This window comes from Heteronotia binoei, chromosome 5, assembly GCF_032191835.1.
Source record: "Heteronotia binoei isolate CCM8104 ecotype False Entrance Well chromosome 5, APGP_CSIRO_Hbin_v1, whole genome shotgun sequence".
Lineage (NCBI taxonomy): Eukaryota > Metazoa > Chordata > Lepidosauria > Squamata > Gekkonidae > Heteronotia > Heteronotia binoei.
This window is the reverse complement of record NC_083227.1, coordinates 13,906,400-13,925,247: the sequence shown is the minus strand read 5'-3', so window position 1 is coordinate 13,925,247 and position 18,848 is coordinate 13,906,400. Positions and strand designations below refer to the sequence as shown.

The 18,848-nt window shown below is 50.3% G+C and overlaps 1 protein-coding gene across 2 annotated transcripts in view; it reads left to right on the top strand.

Moving 5' to 3' along the window:
* The first annotated feature begins 4,825 nt into the window (after positions 1-4,825).
* LOC132571058 (oocyte zinc finger protein XlCOF6-like) overlaps positions 4,826-18,848 on the top strand; it is a 64,610-nt gene continuing 50,587 nt past the window's right edge. The window contains exons 1-2 of one of the 2 annotated variants that reach the window (XM_060237695.1): positions 4,826-4,965; positions 17,942-18,069. In XM_060237695.1, coding sequence (XP_060093678.1) covers positions 18,039-18,069 — 31 coding nt within the window. In that variant the 5' untranslated portion in view covers positions 4,826-4,965; positions 17,942-18,038. The remainder of the gene's footprint in view (positions 4,966-17,941; positions 18,070-18,848) is intronic. The other variant, XM_060237696.1, reaches the window with a different exon arrangement.

The window sequence follows — 18,848 nt, the reverse complement described above, 5'->3', positions numbered from 1 at the left end:
ACTAAACTAATAGAAATAAAGTGCACAATTGTATCATCCTGAAAACCATTGCCGCCACCCCCTCTAGTCCGTGGAAAAATTGTCTTCCCCAAAAGCAGACCCTGATGCCAAAAATGTTGGGGACTGCTGGTTTAACTGACATTTTTCTTGGTGCTGAAAGTAACTTGAGAGGGATACTAGCTCCATAGCCAGTTTGGTTAAGAGAAAACAAGGAATCTTTTTGACTATCGACAGGAGAAATTTCCAAGGGGCCGAGATGAAAACTAAAAAAGACAAGCAGGTTCTTGAGACATGTTCTCTGTGGTTGAGAGCCAGTTTGGTGTAGTGTTTAAGTGTGTGAGAGCCAGTTTGGCGTAGTGGTTAAATGCGCAGACTCTTCCCTGGGAGAACCGGGTTGGATTCCCAACTCCTCCGCTTGCACCTGTTGGAATGGCCTTGGGTCAGCCTTAGCTCTCTCAGGAGTTGTCCTTGAAAGGGCAGCTGCTGTGAGAGCTCTCTCAGCCCCACCCACCTCACAGGGTGTCTGCTGTGGCGGGGGGGGGGGGCGGGGCGGGGAGAAGGTAAAGGAGACTGTGACCGCTCTGAGACTCTGAGATTCAGAGCATAGGGCGGGATATAAATCCAATCTCATCTTCATCAACATTTCACTTGTGCTTCGGAAGCCATGAGGCGACCTCCCCTCCACATCCCAGGAAGTGGGAGAGTCACCAGGAACCAGAACTGCCTTTGTCACTTCCCCTCCCTTGCTGGGCCTGGCAGCTGGAATTGTTGACTGTTAGAAATCAGCGCCAAAAAGAACAGGGGTGGGGGAGAGAGGAGAGGGAACGCCTGGTGTGTTGTGTGCAGTTCTGGAGGCCTCGTTTCAAGAAGGATGTGGACAGGGTGGAGCTGGGGCAGAGGAGAGTGAGGGGGATGATCAGGGGCCTGCAAACCAAGCCCTTGGAGGGAAAGGCTGGGGAACTTGGGAATGTCAAGTCTGGAGAAGAGGAGGTTGAGAGGGGGCATGGTTGCTCTCTTGAAGCATTTGAAGGGCTGTCCCTTACAGGAGTTAGGAGCCCTGTGGTGCAGAGTGGTAAAGAAGAAGAACTGCAGATTTATACCCCGCCCTTCTCCCTGAATCAGAGACTCAGAGCAGCCCACACTCTCCTGTATCTTCTCCTCTCACAACAGACACCCTGTGAGGTGGGTGGGGCTGAGAGGGCTCTCACGGCAGCTGCCCTTTCAAGGACAACTTCTGCCAGAGCTATGGCTGAGCCAAGGCCATGCCAGCAGCTGCAAGTGAAGAAGACGACTGTAGATTTATACCGCACCCTTCTCTCTGAATCAGAGACTCAGAGCGGCTTACAATCTCCTCTAATATCTTCTCCCCCCACAACAGACACCCTGTCAGGTGGGTGGGGCTGAGAGGGCTCTCACAGCAGCTGCCTTTTCAAGGACAACCTTTGCGATAGCTATAGCCACCCAAGGCCATTCCAGCAGGTGCAAGTGGAGGAGTGGGGAATCAAACCCAGTTCTCCCAGATAAGAGTCCACGCACTTAACCACTACACCAAACTGGCTCTCTACAGTTTGGTGTAGTGGTTAAGTGCACAGACTCTTATCTGAGAGAACCGTGTTTGATTCCCCACTCCTCTATATGCACCTGCTGGAATGGCCTTGGGTCAGCCATAGTTTTCATAGGAGTTGTCCTTGAAAGGGTGGCTGCTGTGAAAGCCCTCTCAGCCCCACCCACCTCACAAGGTTTCTGTTGTGGGGGGAGAAGATAGAGATTGTAAGCCGCTCTGAGTCTCTGATTCAGAGAGAAGGGCGGGGTATAAATCTGCAATTCTTCTTCTTCTAAAGCTGCAGTACTGCAGTCCAGGCTCTCTGCTCACGACCTGAGTTCAATCCTGGTGGAAGCTGGGTTCAGGTAGCCGGCTCAAGGTTGAGTCCGCCTTCCATCCTTCCAAGGTCGGTAAAAGGAGTACCCAGCTTGCTGGGGGCGGGGAGTGTAGATGACTGGGGAAGGCAACAGCAAATCACCCCATAAAAAGTCTGCTGTGAAAACACTGTGATGCGCCGTCACCCCAGAGTCGGAGACGACTGGTGTTTGCACAGGGGACTACCTTTACCTGCCCTTACAGGAGGGCAGGGAGCTCTGGGGGAGGCTGTTGGCAGCAGAGGAGAGGAGTCGCAAGAATGGGTTTAAATTATGGGTGTGAAGGTACCATCTGGATATTAGGAGAAACTTTTTTACAGTCAAGAAAGGTAGTTCAACAGTGGAATCAGCTACTGAGGGAGGTGGTGAGCTCTTTAAGCAACAGCTGAGCAAACACTTCTCAGGATGCTCTTGGCCGGGGCGGCCAAATTCGCTTCACATAAGAGCCACACAGAATAAGCATCAGACGTTTGAAGAGAAGAAGAAGAAGAAGATATTGGATTTATATCCCGCCCTCCTCCACTCCGAAGAGTCTCAGAGCGGCTCACAATCTCCTTTACCTTCCCCCCCCCCCACAACAGTCACCCTGTGAGGTGGGTGGGGCTGGAGAGGGCTCTCACAGCAGCTGCCCTTTCAAGGACAACCTCTGCCAGAGCTATGGCTGACCCAAGGCCATGCTAGCAGGTGCAAGTGAGGAGTGGGGGATCAAACCCGGTTCTCCAGATAAGAGTCCGCACACTTAACCACTACACAAACCGGCTCTCCAGTTTGAGAGCTGGAAGACATGAACGTCAGAGGTTTGAGAGCCGGAGGGAGGCAAACAGATTAGGGAAAGAGAGGCGGAAAGAAAGCGACTTTAATTGCATTCTCCAAGCCACCAGCTGGTTTGGCTTGGAGACGTGTGGCGGCTACACAGGTCCTAGGTTCAGTTCTGTGTTTCGATTCACACGTGCTAAAGGCAATTGCGCACACATTACAACACATTGTTACTTTGCAGCTTGCACGAATGGCCATTGTATTGTAATGTGCGAGCGATTGCCTTTAGCACGGGTTCCAAGGCTAAAAGAAAAGCGGCCAGTGGGAGGTGAACGAAACACAGAACAGAACAGTGTAGCCGCCGCACCCGTCAGACTTCGGTCTGCTACCACATAGGAGGAATCATACACAAGCATGGCGTTGTCTACGTCTTTCAAGCAAAGGAGAACCGAGACAGTGGACTGTAAAATACTACCTTACAAGAGTGATGTGAAATAACATTCTGATTTGGAAAGTTCTACCTTACAAGAGTGATGTGAAATAACATTCTGGTTTTGAAAGTACTACCTTACAAGAGCGGTGTGAAATAACATTCTGATTTGGAAAGTACTACCTTACAAGAGTGATGTGAAATAACATTCTGGTTTTGAAAGCACTACCTTACAAGAGCGATGTGAAATAACATTCTGATTTGGAAAGTACTACCTTACAAGAGTGGTGTGAAATAACATTCTAATGAAATAACTTTTTGATTTTTCTATGGACATTTAATGAATTTTGGTTTGTGGTGATGATAATGTAATTGCATCATTACGAAAGAAATTGCTTAAGCGTTTATTTGCAACATTAAAAAGCAGTGGTTTATTTCTAGTGTTTGCTAATCAGTACACTGCAGTTTCTAGTTTGCCCAATCTCCAGATGGGGCCAGGGATCCCCCCCTTTGGAAGCCCTCCCCCTGCTTCAGAGTCATCAAAAAGTGGGGGGAAGGGGAAGAGAAATGTCTGCTCAACACTCCATTATTCCCATGAAGACCGATTCCCATAGGGCTGGGGTGGCAGACGGTAGCTCTCCAGATGTTTTTTTTGCCTACAACTCCCATCAGCCCCAGCCATTGGCCATGCTGGCTGGGGCCATGGGAGTTGTAGGCAAAAAAACACCTGGAGAGCTACTGTCGGCCACCCCTGCCATAGGGTATAATGGAGAATTGATCTGTGAGTATCTGGGGGAGGCTGTTTTTTGAGTTAGAGGCACCACATTTTCAGCATAGCATCCACTGTCTCTCGTCAGAATGCCTTCCACGTTTCAAAAGGATTGGACCAAGGGGTCCAATTCTATGAGCCCCTCCCCCAAATAAAAGGGGCCCCTCTAATTCATTATTTCCAATGGAAGGGAGGCATTGAAAAGGTGGGCGGTCCCTTGAAATGTGATGGCCAGATCTCCCTTTGGAGTTCCATCATGCTTGTCACAATCTTGCTCCTGGCTCCACCCCCAAAGTCTCCTGGCTCCACCCCCAAAGTCCCCCAGATGTTTCTTGAGAAATGGGATTGGATTATAAAAGTTATGACATGGAGTGAAATGGACAAATTAACAAGAATATGAAGAGACTATGATTTAGAAGTTTTTAAGACAAGAGTGGAAAAAGTTTAGAAGATATGTGTAGAAAAAGAGTGGAAAATAAAAGGACATTGGACAATAATTTTTGATAATGATTAAGTTAAAAAAAAAGAATATAAATTTTTGTTTTAATAGTTAAGGATACCTTTAAATATTTGCATTTTAAGTAAATAACACCGACGGGAGTCCAAGTAACGGGGGGGGGGGGGGGGAGGGGGGGTAGAAAGTAATATATGGGGTAGATAAAAGAAGTTTTTAAAGATGTAAGAAATAGATTTATTACCATATGTTACCAATAAAATTGTTTTAATCAGATGTTTCTTGAGCTGGGCTAGAGTTTGTAACCCCTACCCCTGGGCTAGAGTTTGCCTCCATCTCCTTCTCTCCCGCCGCCCCTCCCCGCTGAGTTACTCGCGAGCAGCCCCGTCGAGCTGCACTCATTTAGCAAGCAGCCGGGCTGAAGTCCGGGTCTGGCCGCGGCGCCTCGTGCAGTTCCTCTGCAGCACGGCAGGGGTTAAAGCGAGCGAGCCGCTTCCTAGAGAGGCCCAGCAAGGCGTGGGAGGGGGGAAGAGGAGGAGAAGGCTCTGCTGTTGAATGACCGAGGAGAACGGGGAGAGCTGCAGATTTGCAACCCGGAGGTGGAAAAAAAGCCTTGCAGACGGGGGGATTTACTCACGAGTAAGTCATAGGGGAGGGTAACCTTTTTTGAGTCCAGGAAGAGGGAAATGCTGGTGCGATGCGTTTTGGGCCCGAAGCTGGAATTCGGTTGATTTCAAATGCAATGGGGTTTAAAAAAAAAATGCCTGTGAATTGAGGGGGGAGGGGTCTTGGTGAATTTCCTGCATTGTGCAGGGGGTTGGACTAGATGACCTTGGAAGTCCCTTCCGAGTCTAGGAGCCTTTGATTCTATGAAATGCCTGTTCCGTGCAAGACCGAGGTCCCCGGGACTCCTTCTGGGTTTCTCTGCTGCCCTTGGCATAGCGGACCTTGCCCTCCTGTTGGGACTTGTGGGGGGCAGAATTGGGGCATGGTGGGGGAGCCTGCGGGTTGGAGTGGGTCGAATCCGTGCGACACGACGTGGTATGTTGTCCAGGCTGGCCTGGTCTTGTCAGATCCGACCCAAAGCTTGGAGAAACGTCGACGGACGGGTGACATGAGAGAGGTTGGCAAGATGGTGGGCTCTCCTTCCTTGGAGGTGTTTAAACAGAGGCTAGATGGCCATCTGACAGAAGAAGAAGACTGAATTTATACCCCGCCATTCTCAGAGCGGCTTGCACTCTCCTCTATCTTCTCTCTCCACCCCCCCCCCCCACAAAAGACACCCTGGGAGGTGGGTGGGGCTGAGAGGGCTCTCACAGCATCCGCCCTTTCAAGGACAACCCCTGCGATAGCTGTGACTGACTCAAGGCCATGCCAGCAGGAGCAAGTGGAGGAGTGGGGAATCAAACCCGGTTCTCCCAGATAAGAGTCAGCACATTTAATCACTACGCCAAACTGGCTCTCGGCAATGAGGATCCTGTGAATTTAGGGTTAGGTCTTTGTGAGTTTCTGCATTGTGCAGGGGGTTGGACGAGATGATCCTGGAGGTCCCTTCCAGCACTAGGATTCTATGATTTTGAATGGAGATAGAGAAGGCAGAGTAAGAAGTCCTTTTCTCCCTTTCTCACAATACAAGAAATCGTGGGCACTCCATGAAATCGCTGAGCAGTCGGGTTAGAACGGATAAAAGGACATTCTTCTTCGCCCAAAGGGTGCTTAACCCATGGAATTCACTGCCACAGGAGATGGTGGCAGCTGCAAGCATAGCCAGCTTCAAGAGGGGATTGGATCAACATCTGGAGCAGAGGTCCATCAATGGCTATTGTTGGAAATCTCTGTCCGGGGCAGTGACGTTCTATATATTCTTAGTACGGGGGGGGGGGGGAACAGTGGGAGGGCTTCTGCAGTTCTGGCCCCACTGATGGATCTCCTGGTGGCACCTGGGTTTTTTTGGCCACTGTGTGACACAGAGTGTTGGACCGGAGGGGCCACCTGCCTGATCCAACATGGCTTTTCCTATGTTCTTAAAGAATGGCCACTAGAGAACAGTTGTTTCGGAAACCTAAGGCGCAATCCCCTCCCCGCCACTCCCCAATGCTCAGAGCCAGTTTGTTGTAAGTGCAGATTCTTATCTGAGGGAACTGGGTTTGATTCCCCACCCCTCCGCTTGCAGCTGCTGGAATGGCCTTGGGCCAGCCATAGCTTTCGCAGGAGTTGTCCTTGAAAGGGCAGCAGCTGTGAGAGCCTTCTCAGCCCCACCCACCTCACAGGGTGTCTGTTGTGGGGGTGGGGAAGGTAAAGGAGATTGTGGCCGCTCTGAGATTCAGAGTATAGGGTGGGATATAAATCCAATATCATCATCTTCTGTGTTTCTGTAAAGCCCTTCTGCCAGATCATTTGTGGAAATGCCGTTTGGGAAGGTGGAGGACTTGAAGGCCATTTTGCTCCCCTGTTTCCATGGCGTTCAGCTGAATCTCGCTGATTCACTTAAAAGCCGAAGGGGATTGCTGGAAAGAAGCAAGTTTAACACAGTCGCAAAGCAGGCTGTCTTCCAGCTCAGCCTAGCAGAACGATTGGTCCCTTCCTTCGACAACATCTTATTTGGACGCTTGGATCCATTTCATGGTGACATCAGAACTAGGCTACTGCAATGCACTACACCAGGGGTGGCCAAACTGTGGCTCAAGAGCCACGTGTGGCTCTTTCCCACATGATGTGTGGCTCTTGAAGTCCCCATCGGCCAGCTTGGAGAAGTCATTTGTCTCTTTAAGTCATGTCTCCAAGCCAAGCCAGTCACGGCTTGGAGAATGCTTTTAACGTTGCTTTATTTCCACCTCTCTCTAAGATTCATAGAATCAGAAGGGACCTCTAGGGTCATCTAGTCCAACCCCTGCACAATGCAGGAAACTTGCAAACACCTCCCCCTAAATTCACAGGATCTTCATTGCTTTCAGATGGCCATTTAGCCTCTGTTGAAAAACCTCCAAGGAAGGAGAGCCCACTTTCATAGAATCACAGAGTTGGAAGGGATCTCCAGGGTCATCTAGTCCAACCCCCTGCACAATGCAGGAAACTCGCAAACACCTCCCCCTAAATTCACAGGATCTTCATTGCTGTCAGATGGCCATCTAGCCTCTGTTTAAAAACCTCCAACGAAGAAGAACCCACCATCTCCCATCCCTTCCCTCCCATCTATTCCTTTTTCCCTCCCTCCCTCGTCTTGTGGCTCTCAAACATCTGATGTTCATGATTTGTGGCTCTCAAACGTCTGATGGTTATTCTTTGTGGCTCTTGCATTAAGCAAGTTTGGCCACCCCTGCACTTTACATTGGTCTCCCCTCAAAAGGAATTTGGGAACTCCAGTCGGTGCAGAATGCTGCAGCACAGCTATTATCAGCAACTAGGTGGAGCATGCATGCCTGAAACTCCCGTTCAGCCAGTTTGGGGTAGTGGTTAAGGGCATGGTCTATAACCTGGGAGAGCCAGATTTGACTCTCCGCTCCTCCACTTGCAGCTGCTGGAATGGCCTTGGGTCAGCTGTAGCTCTCACAGAGGTTGTCCTTGAAAGAGCAGCTGCTGTGAGAGCCCTCTCCAGCCCCACCCACCTCACAGGGTGTCTGTTGTGGGGGAGGAAGGGAAAGGAGATTGTAGGCTGCTCTGAGCCTCTGTCCTTGAAAGGGCAGCTACTGTGAGAGCCCTCTCAGCCCCACCCACCTCACAGGGTGTCTGTTGTGGGGGAGGAAGGGAAAGGAGATTGTAGGCTGCTCTGAGTCTCTGTCCTTGAAAGGACAGCTGCTGTGAGAGCCCTCTCAGTCCCACCCACCTCACAGGGTGTCTGTTGGTGAGGAAGAAGATAAAGGAGATTGTAAGCCACTCTGAGGGAAGGGCGGGGTATAAATCTGCAGTCGTCTTCTGCTTTCACCTGCGGAGTTACCTTGGCTGAGTCACAGTTCTTGTAGTGGTTAAGCACCCGGACTCTAATCTGGGAGAGTTCTGGGTTTGATTCCCCACTTGCACCTGCTGGAATAGCCTTGGGGCAGCCATAGCTTTCGCAGGAGTTGTCCTTGAAAGGGCAGCTGCTGTAAAGAGCTCTCTCAGCCCCACCTACCTCACAGGGTGTCTGTTGTGGGGGAGGAAAGTAAAGGAGATTGTGACCGCTCTGAGATTCAGAGTATAGGGTGGGATATAAATCCAATAATCATCATCCTCCACATGCACCTACTGATGTGACCTTGGGTTAGCTGCAAGTTCTCTCAAAGCTGTTCTGCTCAAGAGCAGTTCTGGAAGAGCTCTCTCAGCCCCCCCCCCCCACCTCACAGGGTGCCTGCTGGGGAGAGAGGAAGGAAAGGAGACTGTAAACTGCTCTGAGACTCTGAGTGAAAGGTGAGGTATAATTCTCCTCTCCTCTTTCTGCAGTCACTGCCCATCAATTACTGGGCTCAATTTAAAGGAGGGGCTGTCTCATACCAAGTCCTCCATGGCCTTGGAGCCTCAAACCTGCAAAACAATCTCTTTCCTTTGGGGACCGACGGTGGCTCAGTGGCAGAGCATCTGCTTGGTAAGCAGAAGGTCCCAGGTTCAATCCCCGGCATCTCCCAACTAAAAAGGGTCCAGGCAAGAAAAAACTCAGCTTGAGACCCTGGAGAGCCACTAAAGGGGAGGGACGGTGGCTCTGTGGTAGAGCATCTGCTCTGTGGTAGAGCATCCCAGGTTCAATCCCCAGCATCTCCAACCAAAAAGGGTCCAGGCAAGTAGGCATGAAAAACCACAGCTTGAGACCCTGGAGAGCCGCTGTCAGTCTGAGTGGACAATACTGACTTTGATGGACTGAAGAGGGTCTGATTCAGTAGAAGGCAGCTTCATCTGTTTCTTATGCTCTGCCATGAGGGCTTCAGTTGTCTGAGCAAGGATTTCTGTAGGTCCCACTCTGCACACAGACAGGATCAATAAAGACCTATATATGCACCTTCTCCTTTGAGATCCCCACATTGTGGTATCGCCTCCCTGAGGGGATCACAAAGACATCCATTGTCCTGCTTTCCCTCAAATTACGGACAATTCAGTTATTCAGGAGGGCTTTTCTACACAGGCAACAGGGCACTGTCCAAAATTATACACAGAGAAATTCGTAGAAGACGGTAGATTTGTACCCCACCTTTCTCTCTGAATCAGAGTCTCAGACCGGCTCACAATCTCCTTTACCTTTCTCCCCCACAATAGACACCCTGTGAGGTGGGTGGGGCTGAGAGAGCTCTGACAGAAACGGCCCTTTCCAGGACAACCTCTGCAAGAGCTATGGGTGACCCAAGGCCATTCCAGCAGCCGCAAGTGGAGGAGTGGGGGATGAAATCCGGTTCTCCACCTGGAGGTTCTCCACCCATAGGCCTGGCAGCACCCTCTGGGTGACTTGATGCCACCTGACTGGCATGAGTTAACTACCTAGCTGCTGGGCCCCCCATGACAGCCACTGTTACTTAGCAGTTGCCAACTCCAGGTTGGCAAATTCCTGGAGATTTGAGGGGTGGAGCCTGGAAAAGGTGGGTTTGAGGGTGGGATTTGACAGGTGCATTGCCATAGACTCCACCCTCCAAACCAGCCATTTCCTCCTTGGGAATCACTCTTGCCAATCCCCAGGTAAGGGCTGGAGGTCACTCAGAATTACAGCTGTTCTCCAGATGGCAAAGATCAGCTGCCCTTGAGGTGGGAGGGGAGTGAATGCCTGCCCTTGTGAGGGTGGGAAGACAGCAATGGGGGGGGGCACTTGCCCAGAGCTGCTTTCTAGAGCCCATTGTATTTTTCCGCACAATGGGCCCTATTCCTAGTACATAAATAAATGTCTTAATTCATTAGCTGCCTTGGTGGCCACTGTAGGGGCAGAAAGGCAGGAATCTGGATTTTGTAATTTAAAATAACTGAAAATAAATTCTCAGCTGTGGTGGTTGTAGGTGGGCCCAGAAAGGACCCCCAGGTGTGATCGTGTGGGATGAGTTATAGAAGCCCTTTGGCTGCTACACATGAAAAGCGTTTGGGGTATTGCTTCATATCCCCTCTGCCATTTTCCTGGTTCATTGTGTCCCCGTTTTATGTTTTTACTGTATAATCTTTATCGAATTCTATCAGATGCTATGCAATAAACATTGTTAGAGAGTATAGTCATTGTCGTTTTTAGTGTTAATTTTTAATTATTTATTGCTAATACAGTTGTTAATTATTTACTGTTAATACAAAAGTATTGAAATAAAAGTATTACTACAAATTATATTTACAATAGCAAGTGTTTATAGGGTATAACAAGTTCTTACTTAGTAAAGAGTTCTTCTAAGAAATAAATCAAGGAAGAAGAAGATATTGGATTTACATACCGCCCTCCACTCCAAAGAGTCTCAGAGTGGCTCACAATCTCCTTTCCCTTCCTCCCCCACAACAGACACCCTGTGAGGTGGGTGGGGCTGGAGAGGGCTCTCACAGCAGCTGCCCTTTCAAGGACAGAGGCTCAGAGCGGCCTACAGTATCCTTTCCCTTCCTCCCCCACAACAGGCACCCTGTGAGATGGGTGGGGCTGGAGAGGGCTCTCACAGCAGCTGCCCTTTCAAGGACAGAGGCTCAGAGCGGCCTACAATCTCCTTTCCCTTCCTCCCCCACAACAGACACCCTGTGAGGTGGGTGGGGCTGGAGAGGGCTCCCACAGCAGCTGCCCTTTCAAGGACAGAGGCTCAGAGTGGCCTACAGTCTCCTTTCCCTTCCTCCCCCACAACAGACACCCTGTGAGGTGGGTGGGGCTGGAGAGGGCTCTCACAGCAGCTGCCCTTTCAAGGACAGAGGCTCAGAGCGGCCTACAATCTCCTTTCCCTTCCTCCCCCACAACAGACACCCTGTGAGGTGGGTGGGGCTGGAGAGGGCTCTCACAGCAGCTGCCCTTTCAAGGACAGAGGCTCAGAGCGGCCTACAATCTCCTTTCCCTTCCTCCCCCACAACAGACACCCTGTGAGGTGGGTGGGGCTGGAGAGGGCTCTCACAACAGCTGCCCTTTCAAGGACAACCTCTGCCACAGCTATGGCTGACCCAAGGCCATGCTAGCAGGTGCAAGTGGAGGAGTGGAGAATCAAACCCGGTTCTCCCAGATAAGAGCCCGCACACTTAACCACTACACCAAACTGTCTCTCCATGAATGAAACATAGTATTGTTGAGTTGAAAAGTAATTACTGGGAACCAAGGAAAAATATTTTTTTTCTCATAAGATTACAGTGATGTGTTTTAATAACAGCTATATGCTAACTTGCAATAAATAGAATCCTCCCAGATTTTGCTGTACCAACTTTGCAATGAAGGTAATTGTGCATCTTTCCACTTTTCAGCTAATAATGTTTCGGCAATTGATAAGAGCAGTACTAACCATTTCTTTTTTGTGTCATCCTGCAATGTTTGTGTTCCAATAGTTGAAATTGTGTCCCCCTGTTCATCCACACACCTCCCCTGCCCTAACTTGGAGAGGTTTCATGCTTCTCTGCCCCTTCCCCTCTGCCAAGTTATTGCGCAGAGCTGTTGCCAAATGTGTCCAGCCTGCTGAGGACCACTGTTCCCTCAAAGCTGAGTTAGAGTGAGCTAGCTCACAGATTTTTAGCCTCCAGCTCACATCTTTTTGTCTTAGCTCAGGAAGGATGACCCCAGAGCACAGTAATTTATTCCGTAGCTCACAAGAGCCAGTTTGGTGTAGTGGTTAAGTGTGCGGACTCTTATCTGAGAGAACCTGGTTTGATTCCCCCCACTCCTCCACTTGTAGCTGCTGGAATGGCCTTGGGTCAGCCATAGCTCTGGCAGAGGTTGTCCTTGAAAGGGCAGCTGCTGGGAGAGTCCTCTCAGCCCCACCCACTTCACAGGGTGTCTGTTGTGGGGGAGGAAGGGAATGGAGATTGTAGGCCACTCTGAGACTCTGTCCTTGAAAGGGCAGCTGCTGTGAGAGCCAAGATACCTCACAGGGTGTCTGTTGTGGGGGAGGAAGGGAAAGGAGATTGTAGGCCACTCTGAGACTCTTCGGAGTGGAGGGCAGGATATAAATCCAGTATCTTCTTCTGCAACTTTAATGCCAGTAGCTCACATATGAATATATGAAGCCGCCTTATACTGAATCAGATTCTCGGTCCATCAAAGTCAGTATTGTCTACTCAGACTGGCAGCGGCTCTCCAGGGTCTCAAGCTGAGGTTTTCCACACCTATTTTCCTGAACCCTTTTTTAGTTGGAGATGCCAGGGATTGAACCTGGGACTTTCTGCTTGCCAAGCAGATGCTCTGTCACTGAGCCACCGTCCCTCCCCCTCACAAAGTAGAATTTTTGCTCACAAGACTCCACAGCTTAGAGGGAACACTGCTGAGGAGGTGTCTGCGGTGGTTAAGCCCTTACCAGTCATTTTCTCCTGGGCGTCAACTGACATCCTCACAGAGATTTCACTGGGTCAGCAGTGTTTGTAAGCCCAAAGGCTCATGGTTTCCCGGAGCTTCTCTTTCACCCCTCCCACAATTTATTGAATTTTGAAATTGTTATTGAGTGTGCCTATATGTGTGCTTTCATGGTCCTGAGAGGAAGAGTTAACAAAGCAGGAGGGTTTTGGGTTTTTTTTGCATGTGTGAGAGCCAGTTTGGTGTAGCGGTTAAGTGTGCAGACTCTAATCTGGGAAACCTGGGTTTGATTCCTCCACTTGCACCTGCTAGCATGTCCTTGGGTCAGCCATAGCTCTGACAGAGGTTGTCCTTGAAAGGGCAGCTGCTGTGAGAGTCCTCTCAGCCCCACCCACCTCACAGGGTGTCTGTTGTGGGGGAGGAAGGGAAAGGAGATTGTAGGCTGCTCTGAGCCTCTGTCCTTGAAAGGTCAGCTGCTGGGAAAGCCCTCTCCAGCCCCACCCACTTCACAGGGTGTCTGTTGTGGGGAAGGAAGGGAAAGGAGATTGTAGGCCGCGCTGAGCCTCTGTCCTTGAAAGGGCAGCTGCTGTGAGAGCCCTCTCCAGCCCCACCCACCTCACAGGGTGTCTGTTGTGGGGGAGGAAGGGAAAGGAGACTGTAGGCCACTCTGAGCCTCTGTCCTTGAAAGGGCAGCTGCTGTGAGAGCCCTCTCCAGCCCCACCCACCTCACAGGGTGTCTGTTGTGGGCGAGGAAGGGAAAGGAGATTGTAGGCCGCTCTGAGCCTCTGTCTTTGAAAGGGCAGCTGCTGTGAGAGCCCTCTCCAGCCCCATACACCTCACAGGGTGTCTGTTGTGGGGGAAGAAGGGAAAGGAGATTGTAGGCCGCTCTGAGCCTCTGTCCTTGAAAGAGCATCTGCTGTGAGAGCCCTCTCCAGCCCCACCCACCTCACAGGGTGTCTGCTGTGGGGGAGGAAGGGAAAGGAGATTGTAGGCCACTCTGAGATTCAGAGTGGAGGGTGGGATATAAATCCAATATCTTCTGTATGTGTGCCTGGAAGTCATAGCTGAGAGCCAGTTTGGTTTAGTGGTTAAGTGTGCAGACTCTTACCTGGGAGAACCAGGTTTGATTCCCCACTCCTCCACTTGCACCTGCTGGAATGGCCTTGGGTCTGCCATAGCTTTCGTAGGAGTTGTCCTTGAAAGGGCAGCTTCTTTCAGAGCTCTCTCAGCCCCACCTACCTCACAGGGTGTCTGTTGTGGAGGAGAAAGATAGAGGAGATTGTGACCACTCTGAGATTCAGAGTATAGGGCGAGATATATATCCAATATCATCATCATCTCCTGGTGACCCCTGCTGGGGCTTGGATGTTCAGAGAGGTAGCTTCATATTGCCTGCCTCTGCATCCTGACGCTGGTATTCCTTGGTAGTCTCTCATCCAACCTATTTGCCAGGGTCAGCCCTGCTTAGCTTCTAAAATTTGATGAGATTGGGCTTGCGTGGGCTATCAGGTCAGGCAACGAAGCAGGGTTCAAACAAGCAAGTGAACAAGGGAGTCTTGGCCAGGGGTGTCAAACATGCGGCCCAGGGGACGAATCAGGCCCCCAGAGGGTTCCTATCAGGTCCCCAAGCAACTGGCTGTCATCTGCTTGCTTCCCCTTCTCTCTTGCTTCCTTCTGCAAACCAGCTTGCTCTGCAAGGTTTGCTCAATCACACGGGAGCTACAGAACAAAACCTCTATTTTCTCCATTGACTGAGGCTCCTCCCTTGGGGAGGAAGGGGGGGGGGAGGCAGAGCTTGCTTTGACTGGCTCTCTCAATCGCACAACAGAGCTACTGAGCCAAGCCACTCTTCCTTCTAAGATGAGAGCCAGTTTGGTGTAGTGGTTAAGTGTGTGGACTCTTATCTGGGAGAACCAGGTTTGATTCCCCACTCCTCCACTTGCACCTACTGGGATGGCCTTGGGTCAGCCATAGCTCGGGCAGAGGTTGTCCTTGAAAGGGCAGCTGCTGTGAGAGCCCCCTCAGCCCCACACACCTCACAGGGTGTCTGTTGTGGGGGAGGAAGTGAAAGGAGATTGTAGGCCACTCTGAGCCTCTGTCCTTGAAAGGGCAGCTGCTGTGAGAGCCCTCTCCAGCCCCACCCACCTCACAGGGTGTCTGTTGTGGGGGAGGAAGGGAAAGGAGATTGTGAGCCACTCAGTAGAGGGCGGGATATAAATCCAATATCATCTTCTTCTTCTATTGGCTGAAGCTCCTCCCCCAGTCCCCTGGGGAGGGAAGGAAAGAGCCAGTTTCCTTTGCCCCATTCCATGGATCCCATGGGAGAAATTGTGTTTGTGTTCTTTATTAAGTTTATATCTCTGCTACCTAATCTAAATTAGGAACACACGCAGCCTGCCCGACAAGGCCTCATTTATGTCAGATCTGGCCCTCATAACAAACGAGTTTGAGACCCTTGCTCTAGGCTAACAATCTTTCTTCCTCAGTCTGCCTTTCAGGCAGTGGACAGGTGGTGTTCAGCCATAGTCTTTGCAGAGGTGTGGAAAGGGCGGCTTGCACCTCAGGTTCAGGCAGAGATGAGCAGAAGAAGATACTGGGTTTTTACCCCCCCCCCCTCCACTCTGAATCAGAGACCAATTTCCCATTCACGCTGTCGGCCAATTTCACACTATCTGCCCCAGGGGCTGCAGCAAGCATCGGTGTTTTCACGCAGCAAACATAAACTGGTTTTCAGCGGTTTCTGTTTGCTGCACGAAAACGACGCTTACTGCAGCCCCGGGACAGATAGTGTGAAATCGGAAGGAAGTCCCGCTGAGAAGACAAACGTGAGAGCGGCGTAAGGTGAGTGGGAAATCGGTCTCGGAATCTCAGAGCAGCTCACAATCTCCTTTACCTTCCTCCCCAACAACAGACACCCTGTAAGGTGGGTAGGGTTGGTCACCGCACCTCAAAAAAGATATTATAGCATTGGAAAAAGTGCAGAGAAGGGCAACTAGAATGATTCAAGGGTTGGAACGCTTTCCCTGTGAAGAAAAGGTTGAAACTCTTGGGGCTCTTTAGCTTGGGGATGTGTCGACTGAGGGGTGACATGATAGAGGTTTGAAAGATTATGCATGGGATGGAGAAGGCAGAGAAAGAAGTACTTTTCTCCCTTTCTCACAACACAAGAACTTGTGGGCATTCAATGAAATTGAATGGATAGAAGGTTAGAATGGATAGAAGGAAGTCCTTCTTCACCCAAAGGGTGATTAACATGCGGAATTCACTGCCACAGGAGACAACTTCAAGAGGGAATTGGATAAATATATGGAGCAGAGGTGTCCAGATCCCTTGTGAGTTTGTAATGCTTTATTCTCTTACTGTCTGTACTGAAACACCTGCTATGCTGCTTGAAAAACGAAAGTATGTAGGCCTTCTAACACGGTCTGTCCTTCAAGGTCAGTCCTATCTGTTAGAATGTGTTGCTAACAAATACTGTGCTTTGAGAATGTCTGCCTTGTTACAATTGAGTTTGGTGTAGTGGTTAAGTGTGTGGGAGATCCGGGTTTGATTCCCCCCTCCTCCACTTGCAGCTGCTGGAATGGCCTTGGGTCAGCTATAGCTCTGGCAGAGGTTGTCCTTGAAAGGGCAGCTGCTGTGAGAGCCCTCTCCAGCCCCACCCACCTCACAGGGTGTCTGTTGTGGGGGAGGAAGGGAAAGGAGATTGTAGGCTGCTCTGAGCTTCTATCCTTGAAAGCGCAGCTGCTGTGAGAGCCCTCTCCAGCCCCACCCACCTCACAGGGTGTCTGTTGTGGGGGAGGAAGGGAAAGGAGATTGTAAGCCGCTTTGAGCCTCTGTCCTTGAAAGGGCAGCTGCTGTGAGAGCCCTCTCCAGCCCCACCCACCTCACAGGGTGTCTGTTGTGAGGGGAGAAGACATGGGAGATTGTAAGCCGCTCTGAGTCTCTGATTCAGGGAGAAGGGCGGGGTATAAATCTGCAATTCTTCTGCTGCTGTTTTAAACTTATCTTGTGCGGAAGTAACCGCTAACTGCTTATATATACCATCACCTGTATCCCGCCTTAATTTCACTACTGGCTTTGCCAATGGTACTATCCTGTCTTACAATAAACGCTAATCCTATTCAAATGGAGAGTCGTTATTATTGAAGATAGTCATAGACCTGACAAGAGGTCCATCAGTGGCTATTAGCCACAAAGTATTGATGGAGCCCCGTGGCGCAGAGTGGTAACGCTGCAGTACTGCAGTCGGAGCCCTCTGCTCACAACCTGAATTTGATCCCAGCGGAAGCTGGTTCAGATAGCCGAGTCCAGGTTGACTCATCCTTCCATCCTTCTGAGGTGGGTAAAAGGAGTACCCAGCTTGCTGGGGGGAAAGTGTAGATGACTGGGGAAGGCAATGGCAAACCACACCGTAAAAAGTCTGCCGTGAAAACGTTGTGAAAGCAACGTCGCCCCAGAGTCGAAAACGACTGGTGCTTGCACAGGGGACTACCTTTACCTTTATAGATGGAACTCTCTTTTCTGGGGCAGTGATGCTCTGTATCCTTGGTGCTTGGGTGGGGGGGCACAGTGAGAGAGCTTCTAGTGACCCGGTCCCACTGGTGGGCCTCCTGATGGCACCTGTTTTTTTTGCCCATTGTGTGACACAGAGTGTTGGACTGGAGGGGCCATTGGCCTGATCCAACATGGCTTCTCTTATGCTCTTATGTGACACAGAGTGCTGGGCTGGATGGGCCATTGGCCTGATCCAACAAGGCTTCTCTTATGTTCTTATGTGACACAGAGTGTTGGACTGGATGGGCCATTGGCCTGATCCCACATGGCTTCCCTTATGTTCTTATGTGACACAGAGTGTTGGACTGGATGGGCCATTGGCCTGATCCAGCATGGCTTCTCTTACATTCTTATGTTCTCCCAGAAGCTGCTCTTTCAAGGACAACCTCTGCCAGAGCTATGGCTGACCCAAGGCCATTCCAGCAGCTGCAAGTAGAGCAGTGGGGAATCAAACTCGGTGCTCCCAGAGAAAAGTCCACGCCCTTAACCCTCCCTCCTTTCACAGAGGGACTTTTGCTCCTGTAGCTGCTGCAGGCGCCTGAGGGAAGGAGGTTCTAAGTGCCACGCCCCTTTGCCTATGCCAAGCTCTGCAATGGACTGCCCTCTTCCAGAGTACACTGTCTGCCTGGCATGATCTCTGATGAAGGAACCTGCTTTTTCTTTCAGCGCCCCTTTTCCTTTGAGGAGGTGACCGTGTGTTTCAGCAAAGCTGAGCCGGCGCTGCTGGAGTTGAGCCAAAGAACTCTCTACAAGGGAAGTCACAATGGAGAACTATGGGAGCTCGGCGTTTCTAGGTAAGGATGTCTCATAGGTGCCAAAGGTGCAAATGGCTGCCATTCAGGGGTTGTTTCGTCGAAAAATAGGTGGCAGAGGTCATTGCGTTTGATTTTTTTTTTATTAATTTTGAAGCATATAAATAAATATGAATATGCATCTAAAATCTTACGGAAACAAGCTAATGCAAGCACAAATACTTACATACGCATAATGAAATATCATAGAAGGACGTAAACTGTGTACATGTAACAAAACGCGGCTGACTAAGTATAAAAGATATATCTTTCCACGGAGAGAGGTCAGGATTTATGCAGAATTAAAAGTGCGGCGGTAATTTCTGTATCAGAATACAGCCGATCAAGATAAACATATATTACTATAAATAATAATAAGGCATCGATATGAGTGTTTAACTAAATATGCAGATTATTCCAAAATTACTGTTAGGTGCGCGGAGTTTATTAGCATAACTCATTAGCATATGCTCCCCCCCCCCAGCCAAAAGCAACCCGATGCAAGAAAGGAGAGCCTCAGGCAAGAGAGACCTGCTTGGGCTGGCTAGAGATCCAGCCAGCCCAAGCAGGCCTCGCTCACCTGGGGCTCTCTTGGGCCGCCCTCCCCCCGCCCCCCCATCAAAATGCCAGCAAGCCATCCGCCACCCAAAATAACATAAGCAGGCTCTTTTTTTTTTTTTTGCAGCAGGAGCTCCTTTTCAAGTTAGGCCACACCTCCCTGATGTAGCCCATCCTTCAAGAGTTTACAGAACTCTTAGTGCAGGGCCTACTGTAAGCTGCAG